The following is a 16,708-nucleotide window of genomic DNA, read 5'->3' as shown; positions in this document are numbered from 1 at the left end:
TAGAAGATTAAGATTTTAATTCAGTCAGCTTTTAGAACTAATATGACATAGACTATGCCAAGTGATTATTTTTGCAGTAACAAACAAAAAAAATTCACAGATGCCTAGGTGTTTTATTAGCATCTGTATAAGATTAATAAATAAGAGGTAAGTTTCTTCTAACCTTCTTAAACTAACAGGACTGTATAAGGTGATCAGTAGGTTGGTGGAGATTTGCTCTGATGGAAGGTTTGCTCCGACTTCACTTCCGTTGTGGTTGGATTTGGATTTTACTGTGACTAATGCTAGCAAATATTTATGATTTTCCCATCATTCTGTGACAAAACTCTTAGAAAAACATAGCAGAACCAATCAAGATAGAGAATCCCTAAACTCTTATTAGAACAGAAGTGTGCCCAGATAAACTAGTGGTCTGTGATGAGTGATTCAGCTGGAGGTAAAAGTGCTCTCTTTGGCTCTGAATGTTTTCTGGCTGAATTCTCTTTGGCTCTGAATGTTTTCTGGCTGAGCTAAAGGACTGACACCAGATTTTCACATGAGCTACAGACACAATGTGCCTGTGGATGTATCAGCATGCATGGTATTTGGCCAGAACTGAATTTCAGAGGTGAAATTTTGGCTAACATTTCACTGTCACACTGAGCTCAATATCTTGTATTTTGTGTCCACACTGGGGGCATCAGAATGCTGAAGAGCAGAGTATGGGATTCTGCATGGGAGCTTTGGGGAGCAGCAACTTCAGCTGATGGCTTCAGGCTCTGGCCGTAGAGGAGTGTGTCTTCTCCTTCACACTCAACATCTCAGTTACAAGAATTCTCTGAAAATGTCACTTGCCATCACTGATACAAATGCGCTTTAGCTCCATGCAGCTCAAGGCCCTTGAGTACTTTCATCCAAATGCAAACACCTCTGTGACACAGAACTTCTCTCCTGCTGATGTAACTGTACTCACTTCACTTCCTTTTTTTTAAGTTTCTTTTTATGACATGTGCTTTCTGACTGCACTCATAAATTGGCTACATGGCTGAAACTCAGAAAGCAAATTATTATTTTGGCAAATTGGAAATAAAAATATATCAGTTTTTCAAAATTGAAAAATTAATTTTGGAACGGGAGGGAAGAAATCCTATTTGCTCCTCTTGAGGAGGCGTAATTTCTTGATTATTGTGAGGATAGTGAACTTGTATCCTGCAACTGAGGGAAGGGGAGGTGTGACTCTGCATAAAAAGGAACTAAAGGAAAAGACATCTTCTGCTTTTCTTTTTCTCATACTTAACTGTCTCTATAAAGCAAAGGAATGTAGTGGTCTTGCATCTGCTTCTAGAAACGTGTGCAAGAATAATGTTGGGTCTGAATTGTTTAATGACTATAGGCAACATTCTTGATGATAGTATCCAAATGATTCAAAATCAGAATATTGAATCATTTCATGGTGTGGAAATTTTAAATTCACTTCCTAAAAGATCCAAAATGCTAAAATTATTTTCAGCAGTTTCAGCTTTCCTCCAGTGTCAGAGAGGGACAATATTTCAGCAGTCATCAAGCAGCAATGTCAGCATTTCATTGCAGGCATCTTTATGAAAGGGCAGCATCAGAAAAACACTTGGACTTCTGTATATCATAGGCAATGCAGAAGCTCCCTTTGCTTCAGGCAAATTATATCAAAATAGTTTATTAAAAATTTCTGAACTAAGCTTTTTCACTATATTCCTACTTATATTACTAGATGAACTACTATTTATCTAGCTTAGTTAAGTGTGAATATCACATCAGTGAAATCAGAAGTCCTATCATCATGTCCTATAGTATGATTAAATAATTGCAATATTCAGTCATTGAATTCAGTTTTGAATTACTGTATTACCTAATTGTTGCATCATTCTCTACTCATAAATGTATCCATACAAATTATCTAAGTGTTTAGAAAATTATCATATCTGTAATGGTATGTATTGCACTCCACTAAAATGCATCTGAATTTTGTTTAGTACTAAGTAAATTTTCTCATGCATAAAAGCCATTGAGTAGCCCATGTTCTTTTAATGAAATTGTGCTTCTCCAAATTTAGAAATAACTTTGGTAACACTTTTTGTCTGATTGTTGGGAAATATTCTCTTTGTTCTCATTCATAATATTTTGTAATAAATGATAATTACTAAGCTATGCAGAAATACTGTTATGAGGCCTACATTAACACAATTCACCTAGTTAAAAAAAGAAATTAAAAGTTACCATGGCAAAAAAAAACTTATGTATGCCAGTTAATTCAGAATTCACATGATTTCTTTTTAGTAAACTGATAATATTTATGTGTAATTGAATTTGGTGGTCAATGAGCTGTAGAAGATATTTTGGTTAGTTAGGTATTCTGTATAATTATGATGTTCCCTCCTAAGATATATGGAGATAGTTTTGCAATTATGTAGCTGAAAGTTCAACATAGACAGCTTATGAATGTTTTTTATTGTCCTTATATTTTAAAATTCTAGCAGAAGTTCATCCCATCCTCTAAGTGCATCTGCAACAACTAAAACCACAGTATCAATGTAACACATTTGAATATTCTTATGATCTTTCCAGAAAAAAATCATACATTTAATGCCTGAAGATTAATTGAGCTTCTAAATAAAAAGGAAAAATACTCTTCATCACAGGCTGTTTAGAGGAAAGTGCAGCATTTCTAGGAGCTAATTCACCCCTGAAAGGCCCAGTGAACCAAACTCCTGAGAGGATGAGTTTTCCTGTAGAATGCATTGCCAGAAGCCATCCTTTTCAAAAATGAAGCTGCAGTGAGTCTCTGTAGGTCCACAGCTCATAGTGTGAATGTTGGAGTGAGTCTAAAATCCTTTAAGACTTCGGTGATCTTCCCCAAATCCCCAATAAATTCTGGTTGAAAACTCAGAGGCCACCCATAACACTCTTAAATTCCCAGGAAGGTGCATTTTATGCATTCTGTGGTAGAACTTTTTGCAATGTGGCACATTCAGTTGTGGACCGTGAATTGAAGCAGTCATTTAGTGCTGCCTGAAAAAGTTTGTTGCCTGCAGCTCTTACATGTGTCCAGCATGTTTTTAAAAAACTTGTTTCTCAAAAAAATAATAATATAATTTACACACTTTTTTATCACATTTTTTTCCTATCATGTCTGTGTAGTCTTTTTTTTCTTCTTAGTGAGATTTTTATGAGCTCTCTTAGCTGTATATTGGGGACGTAAGTAGAATGTTCAAAACTCCCTTTAATCAGGAAATTCATGAGTTCTTAGAAGGAATTTTAAACACTTCTTGTAAAACAGAGAAATAAATCAAACCTTTCTAAGTTCATTTTGTAATTCTATCATAAAGCTTTCAAATACTCTCTCAAGAGTAGGTAATTTTTTGTGTCCATAATGCCTGAAATGTACCCCACCCTCTCTGTTAGAAAGGCTAGGAAATGTTTACATATTTTAAGCCTGCATTTTTTCTCTTGGCTAGTGTCCTACTTGTCCTTGTGCTCATGCTGGCCATTTGCTTACATGGCTTTCATTTTGCCAGGCTAGCAAAGCTAAGCTCCTTTATTTTCCACTTGTGAAAGAAATTACTCATTCTAAGGATGACCCTGATAACCATCCTTTACATCCATTCTGTTCTGGACTGACTTTTCCTCAGCCTAGTTGATCAAAATTGTGTATTATATTTCTGATCAGGCCTTTAAAATCAGAATGTTTACATGGAAATGAGTCATCTTGTATGTTCTGGATTGTATTTGTAGCCTTTCTTTTAATTGTTAAATCATAGAGGCTCTGAGTCATCCTGTGATCAACCAGTGCTTTCACATCCTTGTCCTTATCTTTTGCTTTCCAAAGTGGCTTGTTTCACCAGCTTATAATAGACAATCTCATTATAAATATGTAAAACATGATTTAGAACATTGTCTTAGATGACATTCCTCTTTGTTTCAAGGTCATCAAACAAAACTTGGAAGTGTTTAAGCTGATTTTCACACTAACCTTGGATATATTCACTCCAGCCTGTCTTCTCCTTTCAAAGTAAATAATTGTGTTATCAACTGTAGCTTGTTCCTTATTCACCTGGAACTAATTGCTGCTAGTTGTTAATGTCTCAAAAAAATTCAGGTGAATTGTATTGCCTTGTCTGGAAAAATACTTAGTGAGGAGAATTATCATTTGGGTCTGGCATTATTGATGGTAAACCTACTCTGTCTCCCTTCACGGTCTTTTTCTTTAATTCCTTTTTTTTTTCCACTTTTTCCTTCACAATAGCTAATTAACAGGTTAGCTGTTGCTTATAGGTTTGCACATATTTTCGTTTTCTTAGAAAGTTTGCAAGATGTTCAAATATGAAATATAAAATCCTAATTTGGAGACTTTTGGTTTTTACCTTTATTGAAAAAGGGCTACTGACAATCAGATTTCCAGATTATTTTACATTATCAGCTCTTCTAAAATTTCAGTGCTGTTTGCTGTATCCATTTTTATTGAAACGGATTTTCCAGAAAACTTTTTATTATTAATTAGGGAGAACTTTCAAATTAAGATTTTTTTTTTACCTTTTGATGCAATTTGCATGTATTTATAATTTATGCCACATTTTCATTGTGCATCAAACCATCTTTTTATGCCTGGCTAGAACAAAGATATCTTGGACTCCATACTTAGTTTTCCAGAAATTGAGATGGATGCACACTGCAGAATTACTGCATAATGACTTTACCACATAATAATCCCAACATGCTTAGCAATTTTGTCTCAGTAGCCAGGTAATTTCATGTTGCATTTTTGGAAGTACTGCTTCATTTCATCCTGGGAATCTATATAAACTTTGCTTTTTACCTGCTAGTCATCCCTGAGCCTTTCCAGACTTGTGTTCAAACTGCACTCCAGAAAGCACAGTTAAACCGTGACAAATTAGTAGCAAGATTATGTAGGTAAATTAGCATGGCTGGAGAACTCCTACTTTCCTTGTTTGGTATCAACCCATTAAAAAATAAAAAAACAAAATCCTCTTTGTTTTAGCACCTGGCAAGTTGATTATCTTGTATAAGCATTTTCAAAGTGGCATTGTTTTCATGATTTTTACAAACCCCTTATTTGGTATTTTCCCACCAGGTCTAAATTTTGGGGGCTTTTTGTTGATTCTTTTCATGCCAGAAAAAGAGATCAGAACTCATGCACAGCCTACCTAAAGCCTCACAGAACTGGGCCAAATGCCTGTACTTATCTCATATATTTTGTGCTGAAATAATTCCAAAGGAGTGTTGGTTAAATACCTACCAGGAGAGACAGCTGGAAAACACAATTGTGCCTCTTTCTATTCGTTAACAACTAAATCTTTAACATAAACCACAAACTGAAATCTTCCATTGCTTCTAAGGAACTGCTGTCTTATTTGAGGGACTAAATACAATCTATTATATATGTATAAATAATTTATTTGCTTGATTTTATTATGATGACCACAGTGTTAACTCAGTACATATTTAATAATACAGCTAGAGAGCTTAGTTTCTACTTTTTTTACTGTAACTTTATACAGCTTGTGCCATTTTTGGCAGCACCCTTATATCTTTAATAATTTAATATATGGTGTCTTGCATCTGAATCTCTACATTACTTTATCAGATTCTTTGAAATCTGGAAACAGTGAAGCTGCTTTTCCAGTTCTCCTCCAGGTTTTAGGTGACTTCATTCACTTTTTTTTTTTCCCTTCAGACTTCCTCTGACCTGTTGTTAAGGTGCTGGTTTTTAAGTTAAGGAAATTGCTCACTGGAAAAATGTACCCTATGACTGTTCTGAGGACTAAGAATTGGATGGTTTCCTGTGAAATATATTTTATCTTAAACATAAATACTGTTCCTGATCTCAAAAGTCAATCTAGTACCAAGGCATGCACAAGGAAGTGTTACTGAAAATAGATTGATTTTTGTCATTCCACAGTGGTTACCAAGTAGGTTTCTTGATAATGATTGATAATGAGTATGGTCTCTCAGCATTATGCTAAATTTTAGGCAAGTTGAGCACTGTAATGGGAAAGCAAAGTTTCAAGAGTAAATGGGAGCAGGTCTCTTAAAGGAATTAAGAAAGTAGAAGGGCCAACATATCACAACGTCACCTAAGGCAAGAGGCTGTCTTTCCTAAACACTTCAAAACTCCTTGTAAATGCTAGCATTCATTATAGGAAATGGACTGCCACCAGAATAAAACTGCCTACGGAAAACTTCACTTTAAATCTCTCATTTTACCCTTAAAACATTTTTAATAAGGGCCACACATGCATGAGTTGCAAGAGTCCGTAGCTCCCAATATCCTGAGGACCATTTCTGCTTTAGAATGAGATTTTTAATTTAAAACTTTTAGAATACATTTGGATTTATTGGTTCTGTTTTGGTGCCTCAGATATTTTGAAAAATTACACACACACACACACACACACAAATAGGTCTAAAATGGAAACAAACCCCAAAACTTCAAAAGTACTTATAAAACTGTACTGTCCAAATTATGCATTAGAGTGCTTAAAGCTACCTTTCATTCTGCTTTTTGGAAAGTTGACCAGGTTCCAAGAAGTCCTAGGACCCATGAGTCCTAGGAGGCCTCCCAGAAAATCCTAAGAGCTGGTTTAGAGCTGATAAGCCCTCTTTCCCTGGCTGCAGGTCACACAGCAGATTTTCAGATATCTGGGCAGATGACATGGAAGACACTTCAGAGGGTTTGAAAATTGCATTATTTCTATCATATTTGTGTGCAGATGGGTGGATGTCTATAAATAGTTTTCATTTTGAAGACAAGCATTTTCCAGAAGAAAAATGCTCCTTAGAAGAATCTACGCTGTATGTTCAGGATTCCCTTTTTCTAATCAATGCCAGTACAATCCAGTTAATAGGACTGAAACTGAAATGGAGTCATGATGGGATTATTGACATTCTGTTTTGAAAACACTCACAGAATGTCTAAATCCTGACTGGTGAAATGCTGACACAAACTGTAAGCTTTTCCAGGAAAATTTGAGGTGCCAGGGCTGTCACTGCAAGGCTGTGGCTCCGGTGGTGGGTCTGCATTGCTCTTTCTCTCTTCTCAGAGGTGCAGGCAGCTTCTTGCCACCAGCATGCTCAGATACTTCAGTTCCCATGTGATGTGGTGATATGGTGCCCAAATAAAAAAAAATTAGTTGAAATGATTTATGTGAATTTTGAAGCATCTGAAGTACAATAATTCCCTCAAAACTTGATGTTGCTGTCATTGGTTTTAGTAATACGTGTTCCTGTATTGTATTTAATGTCTGAACTCTGGAGCATCTCACAGTACAAAACAAATGCCATCACTTTAATCTCACTTAAGTGAGAGGGAAACTGAGGCAGGAGTGGGGAACTGACTTATGCTTTACTTCACACAAGATTAGCAGAATGTAAAACTGAACCTTTAGCTGGGTTCCCTCCATCCTCTACTACAATAATAGGAACTACCTCAGTGCTCACATCCTCCCTCTCATGTGAATAATAAGTAATACTATTGAAAATTCTCACACATCTTAGATGAAAAGAATGTATTTGTTCATATTTTTAAACAGTACCATGAATGTGTGGGCCTTCTCACTGTGTGCATCTTTCATTAATATCCTACTACAGGATCTTGTTGGCAGGCTTGCTGTCTTGCTGTAGCAGACAGTTGGGTGTTTCATTCTGAGGAATTGCTAAGCAAATATTTGATGTGCAGCAAGTAGTTTGACTTTATGGGTACATTTGTCCAGTTAAGGAATACCCTGTCCCTTTGCCTTTCACTCCACCAGACTGCCTGCATGCAAAAAACCCTGAAGTAACAAGTAGTATAAGTGGGCAGTGTTCACAATAAAACTGGACTCCAGGTAGTGACTGTAGGCAATTTAGTGAAGTTTATTAAATAGTTTGTGCTATGGGTATTCATATTCATTTTGAGCAGACAACAAGGGAAAAATGCTGTCCTGAAGTCTGATCAGGAAAACGTTTTCTGTAAATGTGTCTTTTTGTCAAGTAAATAATTTGATGTTGCTGCATGTTTGAGATTTGCTCAGTCAGCCCAAGCTGTGCAACCAGTCCACACTAATTCCACTGTGGGCTGTGTGCAGCCTTTCCTCCCTGCCTTCAGCCTTGGCCCTGTGATGTGGAGCTGCAGCTGTGGGTAAGGCTGGGGCACCGTGGGCACGTTCCTCCCTCCCTGCTGGGTGCTGAAGGGTCTCTGTGGGCAGGGAAGGGCTGGGGGCAGCTGGTCCTGCCCAGCCCTGCTTGGGCATGGAAGGGCAGGGAAGGGCTGGGGGCAGCTGGCCCTGCCCAGCCCAGGCACTGCCACCTGCCCCAGCTCCCTGTGCCTCAGGTGGGAGCAGCTCCCACTCCGCACCTCCCCGGTCCCACAGGCAAGCTCTGTCTACACCATTACTTTTTCCTATTAGTATCAGTAAGTCCCAATGGAGAAGCAATTAAAGAACCACAATAAATTAGATGATTTGCCCTCTTAGCAACAGTGCTATAAGCCTGTTGTTTTCTCTGGTTTGTGTAGGGCTGCTTTTGTCAAGTCATAGCACACTGTTGCTTAACCCAGTGCCTTTAGCTGTCGGTTTCATTATCATAAGCTTATTCATATGCTTCTATCTTTCTCTTTTTGTGTATAATGAATAATTAGTGCAATTTAATGTGTCGTCATTGTTGCTTTTTCCAGCACAGAATAATAATAAAAATCCAGCATAAATATAAACTTAATTGCACCGTAACCTCTTTACACATCTGTACGTCTCCACATAAGCCCTCAACAGTGATCTGGTTTGATAAATGACACTTTTTTAAGACTCTGTACATACTTTTTCATAGCAATTTTAAGGACAAAATGGAATCATCAGAGGTTCAGCATATGCAGATACTTGGGATATCATAGAGTAAAACATGTCTATTTCAGAAGCATGAAATAAAGCCAATTATAACAGCTTTAGTGAATTAGACAGTGGAAACAATCTCAGGATGAGTGCTTGATATTTAGCTCAGTTAATACCAATTAAAGCCTTCATAATAATTTAAAATTCTAATGTAGAAATGTTCTGTTGCTATTTGCTCTTTTTTTCTCAGTACTTTTAATGAGCAGCATTGCCTAGATTGAATTTTTATTTTTACTATTTTCAAAAGGACATTTTTGCAGTTGTACTGTTAAAATCTCAAAACCTTCCTAAAATATACATGGTAAAAGGAAAATGGTGTACAGAAGCCTTTATCTCTTTATTTAAGCATTCAAATGACATCACAGACTACTCATGCCTTCCTTCCATATTTATTCTGTGGTCACTGGATGCTTCTCATACTCATTTCAGTTTGCTGATCTCTGTTACACCTTTTATCTCTCACATGTGTATTTTTCCCAGCACAAGGATGTATATTAAATGTCATGTTTCTTTATAGTGTTGTGAAGATCATTGTTTTACTTCTGAAATAGGTAGTGCACATGTGCTATGAGCAAACTGTGGTAATCTATGTAAATTATGTGCACAGAGCCCTACTCTACCCTTGGGGGAAATGCAAATTAGAACATTTTGTAGTGTGTTTGTTTTTAAATACATACACTTTTCACATCAAGGCTCAGGACAGACTCCCTGTTTATTTTCCCATTGCTCATCATTTGTTATTCCTTGTAAATATCTCAGTCTTTAATGATTAGTTTGCTACTTTGGCAGGAAAAAAAATACTTGATGAGTGAAGTCCTCAAAATACAATGTTTGGTGTATTTTATAGCTCTGCTGTAAGGGATTTATCTGCTTGTAAAAGGGTATGTAACACACAACTCAAAGCCATTATAGTGATCTGACAGTCTTTATTCATTTTCTCCCAGTGCTGTTTTGTTTTCTTCTTTTACATTAATGTTTGCAATATTTTTAATCCTGCATGACTAAAACATAGTTAAGTGATTTTCCTTATATGAAGCAAGAAAAACATATCCTAAACTGTGTTGTGTACTGCACTTGCAGTTCTCTGCAGATGTAATTTGTTTTAATAATAAAATTATTTTTATACCCTTTAAGTACCCTTTCGGAGAAATGTTTTAATGTAAGTTGTCTGATTCTATTTTAAGTGAAGGAGAAAACCTGGTAGAGGTTGTCTCTTTAAATCAGATCTGCAGTGTTGATGGACCCTCTAGCAGGCACGGTAAGAACCATTCTCACCTCTGCAGCAGGGAGCTTGACCATATAGACTCTCACATTCAATCAAAACGTTTTCCCTTTTAATATGCACTGTACCAATCCTATTCCCATGGTTACAGCCCGTGCTTCTTTGGTTGCTTCCAGACTGTTGGAAAAGGAAGGCAGCATACATTTCTCGTACAGGAGTTTAAAACATCATGAAAGCAACCCTGTTGTGATTTGCATTTTAAATGTTTCTTTTTTTTTCTCATTGTACAGAATGCTGTAGCAGTAGCTTCAGTTCATTTGCCACAGTCTGTCTTCTCTCAGTCTTCAGCCTGGCAATCTGTTGATAACTCCACTTGCAAGCTACAGTTTATTGTCTTTCGGAATGGAAAACTCTTTCCTAGCACAGGAAACTCATCAAATCTCGCAGACGACGGGAAACGTAGGACGGTTGCCACACCAGCTGTTTTTGCTAAAATAGGTGAGAAGCTGTTATGCATTATTTTCTTTCATCTCAAAGCTACGGTATACTTGATTGTGCAGAGAATAGAGGGGTAGAGTATGCAGTGTGCTGGGAGGCTGGATACAGTCTCTGTCTTTAGTACAATGTTTGCAATTGTTCCTGTCTGCACGGTTTTGTTCAGATTGTCCTGCAAATAAAGAAATGCCCTTGCGCTACGATTAGAATGTAAATTCTGGGCTGCTGTTTGTTGACTGTGTTGTTACAGATGCTCACTCCTTAAAGCTATCAGAAGGATCCTTGTTTTACTCTTTGCAGTTGCAATGTTAATGTCCTAGGCACTGGTAAAAATAAGGCTTTTGGAGCGGGAGTAGTGCCCTGTTGCATGTATCAATACTCAGCAGTATACTTTCTGATGCGATGGATGTAAAACAGGTGTTGTTAAAGACTTTTATCTAAATGGCATACATTGTATGTGCCAGTGAATCAGTATTTTGGTTAATTACTCACCCATGCATTTTTACTAATTTTGCCCGACACTGAATAGTGCTCTCATTTCTATTAACATTTTAAAATATTTGAATGTTACTTTCAAAGTGCAGAATTGTCTCAGCTAATAATCATCCATGAAACTGAGCCGTTTCTGCAGTTACATGGGCAATAGTGTAATACTGGTCATAAATGAAGAATCTGAAACAATAAAAACTATCTCCTTTGTGAGGAGTTATTAGATCATTGTGACACAATATGTGTTTGAAATGCTCAGATTTATTTATACCATTGCAAACTTCTCCGATGTGAGCACTACCTTTGATTTTGACCATTAAGATTTTATGTCCCCTGGCTTTTTCCCCCCTAGTTTAGTGTATCTGGTCTCTTTACAGAGCATTCATCACTAAAGGGTTTTCCACTCCGTCTCTCTGATTCAGTTTTTTCCTTTTGCAGATGGGTGCAGTTTCGGAAACCTCACTAGCCCTCTTACTATAGGATTGAGGCACTTTGCACGGGGTATAGACCCCATTGCAGCCTTCTGGGATTTTGACCTTCTAGATGGACATGGAGGCTGGTGGGGAGAAGGGTGCCACATAATTAGTTCTGCAGGCAATATTACCACCATTCAGAGTACACACTTCAGTAACTTTGCAGTGCTAATGGTAAGTATATGACTTAGCAAATATAACTATATTTCTCTCTCTCTCTCTTTTGCCGTTCATTTATGTTTTATTTACATGCATCTGTTTCATTCAGATTTGTCAGTAGATGACCTGGGTTTTTATAATGTTTAGTATAAAACAGTCTAAAAGAAAGTAAGTTACTTAACTGCTAGCAAGTGAATGAACCTGGTGGTCAGTTTTAATATCCTGAGACAGGCCTAATCAGAAATGGCATTAACTTCAGTCTTATAAATGAAAGTTCCATCAAGGAATGATTAGTACATAATGGTTATAAATTATATGACAGGGTTTAAAAATGTATACTCCTGTGTGCTTTTACATCAGCACATCTCAGAGGCTGGTCTGCTTTTGTTCCTGCCCTGCACTGTGTTGATCATACTAATTAGTTGCAGGCATACCGCAATGTTGAATCATTTAATAAATGGAGAGGAATTGCATCTTCTGCTCTTTTAAGTGGGGACAGAGCTGTCCTTGTTGATTCTGTGGGAGTTTTGGTTTGTGCACCGATGCCGATAGCCTACTTACCAAATTGCTGCTTCTGAAGGAAAATATTCCTGTGCAGTGCTAACACATCAGCTGCTTTGCTCTGTTCTCAGTCACACTTACAGTTCCCATTGCAGTTATTTAACTAACCTGCTTAACAGAAAGTTACCTTCATGAAAGCAAAAATATAATGCATACAATACTGAACTCTTATTATTCAGGGACTAGAGGAAAGCGAACAAGAAACTGAAATGTTTCTAAGCTTTAGAAAATCTTTGCACCCTTAAAAATATTTATTATAAAACAGTTGTAAAAAGAGTAGATGTGTGTACTATTAATACTAGATTGCTCTTGAATGCTGATGCATGATTGCACTGTAGATGCTGCTTGTGTACATTACAGAAATGTTTATAGTTGAGTAAATAATGCATTGTGTGTATGTGTAAGGGACAGCAAACACAGGCGACAGGAATTGCGAGGACGTGTGCAGAGAATACCAATCTGCTGCTGTCAGATGGAGCCCAGATGGCAGCCAATCATAGCACAAAGCTCTGCTGCCCACGAGTTAAATGCAGATATTATCGTCCACTTCGTAAGAACTGATTTCCCTGAGACTTAGTTGAACATTTTTTTACCCACTATAGAATTGTTCAGAATGTAAGAGCTGTTCCTCAGATTTGATGACCGCAAATATAGCTCATTTTCTACAGCTCCTGTGAGCTCCCTTTCCCCCCAGCCTCTTGTTTCCCAGAATGTGAATAATAATTTTGCTTTGAGGGTGTTTTTCTAAATTAATTAAAGAAAACACCTGTTGACTTTGCAGGTGCCACACCCAAAATGGCTTCCTCCTTCTTCAACTGCTTGAGTTCAGCACGTTGCTGTTAAACTTTGAGCAGTTACTAAATGTTAACTAACAGTGTGCAATCAACCAATTCCATAATTTCTTTTTGTTTGAAAAGTTGAATACTGATACAAGGGCTGCAGGAAATTTTTGGGTTGAAATGCCCATTTATCTCTTATAAGATGTAGGAAATGGGTTTTTCTACAACTGTAAAGGCAACTGAGGCACTTTTTGCTGGAGATTTTGTATCTGGTATGTAATTCTGCTTTAGGCATTGTGTTTGTTTATGAGCATTTGACTGTGCTTTATTTCATGTGTGCATCTTCCAATTTTATCTGTGCAAGATAAGAAAGTAGAATCTTAGAATCACCCTTGCTTTGCAATTTCTATGGTAGCAAACAATGGGATATGTTTCCTAGCTCATGTTTCACAGTAACTTTTAAGGAAAAAGATGACAAGTAATTTTAAAATCTCCATATATAAATATGCACACGCACAAATCCACTTTCCAGTCATTGTCTTTCTAAATACATAATAGAAAATTTTTGTAGCTTCATTATGTCCAAACATTTTCATTCAAGTATTATTTCTTAATTACTGTTTTGTGGCATAAAGTCAAGGATTATTTTATTTGATAGAAATTATGCTTTTCTGGGCAGTTCAATTCTCATACCAGAAATGAAAATACTTCATTGTTCTGCATTGTTATTAATTTATAAGATGAATAGTATAATGTGTTTATGTATACCTTATTAATTTATATCTATATGCCTAAAGTATTTTTTATATACTAAAAAACCATCAGCAAATTCAAGATACCTGGCATATGGTGTGTAACTAATGAAATTAGCTACAATATCATGATACATGTCATTAATCTGTAATTCTCTAATCTGTTAAGCAACAAAAATTCATAATTGATTATTATGGTTGGGGGTAATTGCAGAAAACTGAATATCTGTAAACTAAAAAGCAGCACTAAAGCTTTGCATTGCCATCAGAATTGTGTACATCCTGCTGTAGATTAAGCTGAAACAGAAGCCTCAGTCAATCCAACTGTACATTTTATGGTTAGCACAGCACATATTCTGGTTTGGCACCTTTTTAAATAGTAAGAAAAAGTTTCCTAAGATGGTTTCATAGAAGTTGCTTATGTCTATGTAACATAAAAGGGTTAAAATAAAGGTTTTCTAGAGTCCTTTTTTTAGAAAGGCAGCAATCAAGGATTTATCAACAACGATTGATAATTAATAAGCATGAGCATACTTCAAGTGAGAGGAGTCATGTAGAGCCCTTTGATTTCTCTCTGTGACAGTTGTTCAAGTGATGTCAGTGAGAGAGAAAGTTTAGTTTGGAGGTTGGGTTGGGAAGGAGGTACATGCTCCTTCCCTCACGTGGCCTCACACTTTCACTTTGCTCTGGGTTGGGCTGGCAAATAGAAGTGAAATAATAGAGTCAGACACAATAGAGCATTACCTATTTCTGATCAGGTTTTGAGTCGTATGTCCTAGAGGTGAGAGTAAAATACTGTGATCTAACTCCTACATTATATTCCTGCTTTTTACTTCATGTACTGTGCACTCAGACTAGTCCTCTATTTTTCCTTTCCTTTCTTCTGTTACCTATAGGAGGAAGAGAGTTTGTTACGCTCTAGTTTCTTTTGGAGGTGTCCAAAGCCTCTAGGGTCCTGAACTCTGCAATATGATTTTCTATTTTAGAGTAAAATCATAAATTTATAGACTCTGAAGCTTTGTCATAGCTAATGATAAGTATTTGCTTCTTAAATACCGAATATTTATGTTGTTGTGCGAACAAAGTTGTACATCAGTATTTTAATTTTTCAGGACAATGTGTGTGTATCTTATGACCAATCCAGAGACCTCTGTATCTGAGGAATAACTCTTCAGGAGATGACAAAAATATCCAATAGCAACAATGAATTTCAAAACTTGTTAAATACGTTTTGGCATACATTGTCCTTTGTTCTTCCTTTCATTTTTCTTAGAACGCAATAGAAATTCAATAGTGATGGATATTACTGTAATTGTATACAGCATTTCCTTTCCCCCTTAGACTGCTTTGTCAATAGTAATTTCCTCAAATCTGCCAAATAAACACAAATAAAATTATTAAATCTAAGTATGACACTTCCCAATTAACATTAAATGGATTAATAAATATTCTTAGCACTTCTAATTGTAATCCTAAAAGTTAAATCAACATAAGGTTAAATCAACATAAAATCATAAGCAGCTCCTTTCCTATTCTGTCACAATTTGTCATATTATTCCAACCAAGATAGGTTTGGGTTTTTGGGTTTGCTTTATGTGCATAACAAGTAATTATTTGTAGAAGTAGCATACATTCAGTGGATGCTTGAATGAAATAATTAGGGCTGGGGAGACTGAACTGACAAAACCAGAGCATATTTGAAACTGTTCTGGAAGCAAACCTTGGAAAATGGTGTGAATAGGAAACTGAGAAGAGGCAGGATACTAGGAATGGATCACAGTAAGAGTTAGGGTACTTTTCTCTTGTTGTTTTGCAAGCATCCCCCCAATCTTTGTAGTCTTTCCAATCTGGTATAAAAAAAGCCACTTTTTCAACATTTTCATTGTTACTGGGGACAATTGCAGAATTTTTTAAGCCTGTTCAGTTCAGTTCTGAACACAGAATTCTAAACTTCCATCTTTCAGGTGTTCTGCAAATTAAGCAGCCTGTCTAAGCCTTTTGAGAAATTAATTCATGAGTCGGGGAAGTATTACAGAGATGTCATTTGGAATGTTGACATAATTACAGTATTTGACTTTTCCCCATAGAGAACACAGGGTTTTCTCATAGCAGGCTGTGGAAACATTGTTCTGTACTTTGAAAAATCAGACTGCCTATAACAAGAGACTTAAGAACGAACATTTCAAGTCTCTTTTAATGTTTAAACACAAATTTAAACACCTATAGCATAGACCTTAGCAGAGTCTATGCACCAAAGATTGTGAAAGTGATCCAGAAAGTTTACTTGCTATATGTAAAATTAACATTTGTTGTAGTGGGAGCTGCAGAATTCCCTGGAATTAGATTAGTTGCACATGTATAGATGCTTCCCAGTGTGAAGAGCCTGCAAGGAGAGGCACATGCTCCTCACTTCAGTCCTCAGCTGGCATGCACTGCTCTCTGCTCATGCAATGCTCATGCTCATCAGAGAATGCTGAGCCCATATGGACAGTATTGAGTCCAGCCCCCAGAAAAGGCTGCTTTTTTAAGAATATTCCTGACTGACATTCCTTTGCACAAAGCCTCGGAATTAGAGTACACTTAAGAGCAAGATGTGCTTTTTATTTCGTTTTCCTTCCATGTACTTTTTATTAAATTGCATTTAATAATATGTATTATTTGCTCTGTAAAAAACATAAACTGGTTTGGTACTGGGCTCAAAATTCTAGGCTTGTCTCCTCCAAAAGGCAGTGTTTTTATCACAAATTAGATCTCTGGCTCAAGCTCTTTCTTTCTGTTTTTCCTTTCTGTTGGCTTAATGGATCTTGCATTCATCATGGTGCAACTTCAGCCAGCAGGTAAATGGATTCAGATTGTAAAGCTCAGTAAAATATGCCAACTCTTG

The 16,708-nt window shown here is 36.7% G+C and overlaps 1 protein-coding gene across 1 annotated transcript in view; it reads left to right on the top strand.

Moving 5' to 3' along the window:
- The window catches only part of LOC131561102 (adhesion G protein-coupled receptor A3-like), a 252,571-nt gene that overhangs the window by 192,684 nt on the left and 43,179 nt on the right, over positions 1–16,708 (top strand). Inside the window, exons 13-14 of the mRNA XM_058810235.1 lie at positions 10,407–10,614; positions 11,539–11,747. Of these exons, the coding sequence (XP_058666218.1) occupies positions 10,407–10,614; positions 11,539–11,747 (417 nt within the window). The remainder of the gene's footprint in view (positions 1–10,406; positions 10,615–11,538; positions 11,748–16,708) is intronic.

Source organism: Ammospiza caudacuta, chromosome 9, assembly GCF_027887145.1.
Source record: "Ammospiza caudacuta isolate bAmmCau1 chromosome 9, bAmmCau1.pri, whole genome shotgun sequence".
NCBI classification, from domain to species: Eukaryota; Metazoa; Chordata; class Aves; order Passeriformes; family Passerellidae; genus Ammospiza; species Ammospiza caudacuta.
The sequence above is the reverse complement of the archived record's forward strand: the minus strand, read 5'-3'. Positions and strand labels throughout refer to the sequence as shown.